This window comes from Pteropus vampyrus, unplaced genomic scaffold (assembly GCF_000151845.1).
Source record: "Pteropus vampyrus isolate Shadow unplaced genomic scaffold, Pvam_2.0 Scaffold271, whole genome shotgun sequence".
In the NCBI taxonomy this organism is placed as follows: domain Eukaryota; kingdom Metazoa; phylum Chordata; class Mammalia; order Chiroptera; family Pteropodidae; genus Pteropus; species Pteropus vampyrus.
In genome coordinates this window covers 31,872-37,827 of record NW_011889052.1, presented here as the reverse complement: position 1 = coordinate 37,827, position 5,956 = coordinate 31,872, and the positions used below count along the sequence as shown (strand labels likewise).

General features: G+C 50.1%; 1 protein-coding gene and 1 pseudogene across 1 annotated transcript in view; one reads left to right on the top strand and one right to left on the bottom strand.

Moving 5' to 3' along the window:
- Window positions 1–1,168: 1,168 nt before the first annotated feature.
- LOC111729609 lies at window positions 1,169–1,284 on the bottom strand (annotated as a pseudogene).
- A 1,500-nt stretch (window positions 1,285–2,784) lies between these two features.
- Window positions 2,785–5,956, top strand: part of PRSS46P — an 11,487-nt gene continuing 8,315 nt past the window's right edge. The window contains exons 1-4 of the mRNA XM_011375439.1: window positions 2,785–2,866; window positions 4,457–4,470; window positions 5,582–5,745; window positions 5,900–5,956. Of these exons, the coding sequence (XP_011373741.1) occupies window positions 2,785–2,866; window positions 4,457–4,470; window positions 5,582–5,745; window positions 5,900–5,956 (317 nt within the window). The remainder of the gene's footprint in view (window positions 2,867–4,456; window positions 4,471–5,581; window positions 5,746–5,899) is intronic.

Here is a 5,956-nt window from a genome sequence, read left to right as displayed (position 1 = left end):
TACAAAAAACCATCTGCTTAGCTTTGTGGTACTCATCCTCTCCTTGTTACCCCAGGTTCTGGTCAGCCCACACTCTCCGCCATGCTGCTGGTGTTCCCCAGGAGGAAGCTGTCACACTCCCAGCTCCCAGGAGGGGTGCCCTGTAGGCATGACTAGTGAGCATGGTCCAGCGCCCCAGCCATCTGACCTCAGGGGTTATCCCTGTCACCTAAGGCCTGGTTTGAGAAGACACCTGCACACTCTCACCGTGAAGGTGGATGAGGAAGCGGAAGGAGGGGTGGGCCGTTAGCAACCATTTTTCAACCAGGGGCCCAGCTCAGGATGAAGCTGTACTACTGAAGAGAGGAGACAGAAATTTTAAGGCTGTTTGAAGGTTTCTCTTACTCGGGAACTCCTGAATGTACAAACTAGCTTGAGAGATCAGATCTGCTTCTTTTTATTTTATTTCATTAAAGTTCATTTAGCTTTAGTAATTTCAACTTTCTACTCTTAGGGGATTCATTTTGTTCTTTTTCTAACTTCTTGAGTACGCTTGGTTCACTATTATAGACTTCTTTGGTTTTCACTTGCTTTCATAAAATTTCCTCTGAGTCTCCCTTTGGTCATATTTCATAGCGTTTGATACGTATTGACCTCATTGTCATTCATTTCTACATTTTAAATTTCACGCCGTATTTCTTATTTATGTAGAAGGGTGTTATTTAATTTCCTGGTGGATAATCTGGGGGAGGGGTAGAGGCATCTCTTTTTTCTTTATTGAGAGTTATATCACAATATGGACTTAGTTGTTTCTGCATTTTGGAATTGATTGAGGTTTTATTTGCGCTTGGTAGTTGGTTAGTTTTAGTGAATGTTTTATGTGCTTTTGAATGAAACTGGTGTGTTTTGAAACAGTGTTCTAGCTATAAACTGGATCAGGCTTGTTGATTGTGTTACTCAAATCCTTTCAATACTTCAGATATTTCATGTCTGTATAATCCATTGATTTTTGAAAGATTTACCACGGAAATTAAGACTTGGTCTATTTCTTCTTGCACTTCTGATACATTTTTTTTTTTTTTAAATTTTTTTTAGGCGAGGCAACCCTTGGTTGACCTCACAGATTGCAAGGACCTTATCAGCTTACAATCCCTTATTTTTTTTATTGTATTTTTTTTATTGTTTACGCCCACAGCACCACCTGGTCTTCCTAGGTGGTCTCCCATCCAAGTACTAACCAGGCCCAACCCTGCTTAGCTTCCGAGATCAGACGGGATCGGGCTTGTTCGGGTTGGCATGGCTATAGACAGATAATTCTTGCTTTATGTTCCAAAGCTGTATTGTTAGGAGTGCAAGGTTCACGCCTGCTATACCATATTGGTGGGGTATATCCTATCAATATAAAATATGCCTTTCATCCTATTTAATATTTGTTTTTTCAAAGATCTGGATTATAGAGTTCATTCCTAATTCTGCTGTCCTAATTGATTAGGGTATATTTTTATATTTTGTATATGCTTCCTACAGATTTTCCTTGGGTTTATTCGGTAACTTTGACAGTCTCCTGATTTTAGCATTTAATTAATTTATTTTCACTTTTTGTTATTCAATAATAAGAACTTTTAAGGCTATGGATTTGTCTTGAACACACCCAATACATTTTAAAAATTCATTGCTCTATTAGTATTTTCTGAAGTTTTAGAATGTTTTTATTTTTTCAAAACAAGTTACAAGTTTAAAATCTTCAAACGATTTGGTTTATTCTGCTTACTCTTGTTATTAAATCCTTGTTTCATTGCATCATAGTAAAAAATGTGGCCCAAAGTCGTTCGGCTTTTAGGGAAGTTATTGTGGTTTCCCTAGCAGTCTAGTGTGCAGTTGGTTTTTATGGTTATTCCATTCCTCAAAGACAGCGTCGAAGACTCTCCCACTACAAGTGAGTTTTTCAGTTTCTCGCGTATCGTCAGTTGATTTCGCTTCAAATATTTGATGTTGTGCTATTGATGAGCGGAACTTTATGACCTTATATAGTCATCACCATTTTAATTTTTTTCAACGTAAAGTAACTTTCTTTTTCTGTTTAAAGCTTTTGTCCTGAACCACAGGCAGAAGAGCAGAGAGGGGCTTCTTTCCCTGGGTCTTCTTTGTTCTCTCTCTCTCCACTGATTCATGAAGACCCAGCCCTGCAGGCTGCTTCCTCTAAGGAAGCCACCCTCCCAGGTTCTCTTGAAAATACAGAACCTGTGGGAAAAAGGCAAACTCCAGCTCTAGCTCAATCACCCACAGCAGGAACTAGCCATCCCCTTCCCTGTGCCTCAGTTTCCACACTTCTGGGGGGAGGGGCAGCAGAAGGGCTTCATAAGGGAGCTCGGACTGGGTCCTAGGGTTGCCTCATAGGGCAGGCACCAGGAACTGTCACTAGCCAGATATTTGGTACTGTTGCAGGCTCAGGGTTGGGCATACAGGGACATCGCCACGACCCAGGCTGAGCCTGAGAGGCACTGTCGTGGGCCAGACACCAGGCGCTGTCACAGACTCAGCACTGGGCACCAGGTATAGCATTCTAGGGAGGCTCCTGGAAGCAGCATCGCATTGTGCCTTGGTGGGGCCTTGCTGTGGCCACACTCTCTCCTTCTCAGCATCCTGATGCTGCCTCAGCTGCATGAGCCCCCAGCCCTGGGGCAGAGGCCTACTCCCTGCTACCTTGAATAAACAAACCATGAGTTCTAGAATCCTCGCACATTGGAGATGCCCTGGCCCCACGTTCCGTTATGAGAACCAGTAAGGACCGGGCACCTGCTTGTCATGGCCTGCGGACCAGGGAATCTTCAGGGCCTCACGGCTCCATTTTCTTCTGCTGGACTTGGGACTCCATTCTATGTCAAAGGTAGGGCTTTGGGGACATGGGAGAGGTGCAGGAGGAGTCTGTTTGCCTGGGCGCCTATGTCAGCTGTCCTCATGCCTGACAGGCACGGCCTTACCATGTGACGTGCCACGCCTGGGGACTGAGACAGTGTCGAGGCCATTCCAGTTTACAGGGTGACAGAACATGAGGGAAGAAAGAGCCTTATTACAAATTGGAGCACAAGTCAACATCTGTGGAACAGATGAGCTTCTTTGGGAGACAAGATCCGGGAGAACCAGGACTTGATGACACTGTGGTGTGTGAGTCACCGCTCACCCTACACAAGGCGCTCTCAGACAGCTTTATGTCTCGAAACCTGTGAGCTGGGCTATACCCACATCCTCATCTCACAAGGGAAACCGAGACCCAGAGAATTTAAGTGGCTCGTGGAGCCAGGATTCAATACTGGTTTTTAGTAGGCTCTTTGGGGGTGAAAAGTTTGTGGCCCCATGAGATAGGAGGTCTCTGAGCTCCCACCCTAATGACCACATGTAATTTCGTGGTGACAACCTTTGCTCAGGTCACCTGCCAGCTGCTCATTCTGCCTCTTGGCAGAGAACTTGCTGGCATGGCATCTGTGAGTAAGGCTGTGTCTTCCAACTCAGGGACTTTGTCTTTTTTCCTCATTGTATGACTCCCCTTCCTGGACCAGTGCCTTGTTGAACAAGTGAGTGAATGAACGAATGAATGAATGGGTGCCCTCCTACTTTGCTCTTCCCTCAGGCATCTATAACATTCTGGGGTGGCAAGGACCAGCACTTCTCCATGTAGCCAAAGGCTGTGCCTTTGATGGTGTGGGAGAGAGGGGACTGTGACCTTAAGGGACAGAGGTCATGAGCCAAGTCTTCCTGTCACCATGTGTGAGTGTGGGTGGTGACATTAGGGCACAGCTTGTAAGGGGAGTGCTCCAACTCTGGGATGCCAAGAAGGGCTACGTAGAGGTGGTGTGTAGTGGGCTCCATTTGAGCCAATGAATGTCCCCTGGGTATGGAATGGTGACACTGTGCCTATGACAAGGCTGATTTGCAACACTTCACATCCTCAGATAATCCATTCTGGCTCCCCCCAGATACAACTGTTGTACCTGGTGCTGGCACGTGGTGCTGGCGTCCCCAGGCTGAATCCTGCAAATCCAGTGTGAGGTTTTGGGGAAGGAGGTTGGGGTCCACGTAGTCCAGGACATGGTTCTGAGGAGGGCTGCTCCCCGACACTGGGAACCCACTGAGGGCGCGGCCCACCCCTGCTCCCGAGAACTGTCACGGTTTAGGTGGTGACATTCATTCTGCAGGACCCCGGCTCCGTGGGGCCTCGGCCCTGTGAGAAAAGAAAGAGAAGCCCCTGGAAGCCCTCTCTTTCTTCCCAAAGTGGAACAGACTGTGAAACGAGGTGGCCATTCACCCACCAGAGGGTATGAGATGGGCTGGAAACGAGGCTCTCCCTTTTGGGAGAAAGAAAACAGGCCAGTACGCCATGACAGGGGCCTGGCGAGAATGGAATGGTGTGAGAGAAAGCGAGACGCAGCTCCATGGAGATGCGAGGGCTCGTGTGGGTCCCCGTGGATTCCTGGGGGAGGCCCCTGGTTGACGGTGAACGTGTCCAGCAAGGGAACCAGCCATCTACACCTGTTAGGACCAGGAGCTCTGGGACACGGGAGAATGAGCCCACACATCAATGGTTTGTGACCCTCTGAGGAATTGCTACGAGGAAGGGCCCGGCAGATGTTTCTGCGGAAGTGTATGTGTCCCCATAGATTATTAGCCTTGCCCGTTTATTGCTGCACCCCCCTCCTCTGCCATCGCAGACCCCCGCCCCCCACGGCGGGGACAAGCCTTGGTTACCGCTTTTGAGTCCCTGCTGCTCTGCTTGGCACTGCACGCTGAGCTGCTGAGCGACTTTCTGGACCTGTGCCAGTTGGGGACAATGTCAGCACACGTCCAGCTTCACCTCTGTGATCACATGGAGCAGCTCACTGGCCAGCAAACACTTGGCAGAAGGCTATTTCATTTGTCTTCAATCTTGGTCCCAACCTTTCCTCCTCTCAGTGAGGTCCCACCCAAGGTGGTCCAGTTCAAAAATCCCAACCTCATAACCCGCTCAGTGCGGGCTCCTTTCCTCTCCCTCCTACTCTGGGGGCCGGTGAGGGGCAGGGAGGGAAGTGACAAGCGTCTCTGCTCACTTCCTTGTATGGTCACAGAGAGGACAGCTCCAGAGCGGTGGTCCGTGAAGGCAGGCCTGGGGCTTCCACGACGTGACGTCACTGTCCATTGCTTTCTGACCACGTCGACAAGCGGCCCCGCTCACTTGTGCCCTGTCACCGACCCCTTGACTGACAGCTCACCCCTCTGATGATTCTCTCTTCTCCTTCACTCCCCCAAACCATCTGCTGTGCAAACAGGGAGAGAGGGATGAATCCTGGGGTGATGGCTGATCATAAGCCCGGGAGGGATTGTCTGGTCCCCATTGTTGGGGTCCCTCTTTATAACACATGGCACCTGCTGTCTCTGGGCCTCTGAATGTGGGAAAGGACTCTCCCTACAAGTACGTGTGGCAGTGGCTGCTTATGACGGCTGGCAGGCGGCTCCCTCTGCCTCCGCAGTCGGCCATTCAGGGATCTGCGTGCTGCCTCTGCCACCTGAGGGTCCACACGGGGCTGGCATGGCCCCCTCTCTACCTTTTCCCTCAGATCCCTTGTTCCAGGGCTGTGGTCAGACCAACATCTCCTGCAAGGTGGTGAAGGGGCAGCTGGTGGAGGTGGGCAAGTGGCCATGGCAGGTGAGCATCCTGTTCCTGGGCGTGTACGTCTGTGGCGGCTCCCTCATCCACCAGCAGTGGGTCCTCACGGCCGCGCACTGCTTGCAGAGGTCAGTCAGGGTGGCCGGCCGGTCCCAGGGGCTTTGCTTTCTGGCCGGGGGTGGGGGACTCTGGTGAATCTGGGGTTCTGGGAGTAAGGGCCTGGCTGGGTGGCCCGTGTCCCCCCAACCCCTCATGGCCTCACTGCTGGCAATCTGCTTGCAGGTCCATAGACCCCAAAGAGTACTCTGTGATGGTGGGCGTCCAGCACCTCCCGGAAAA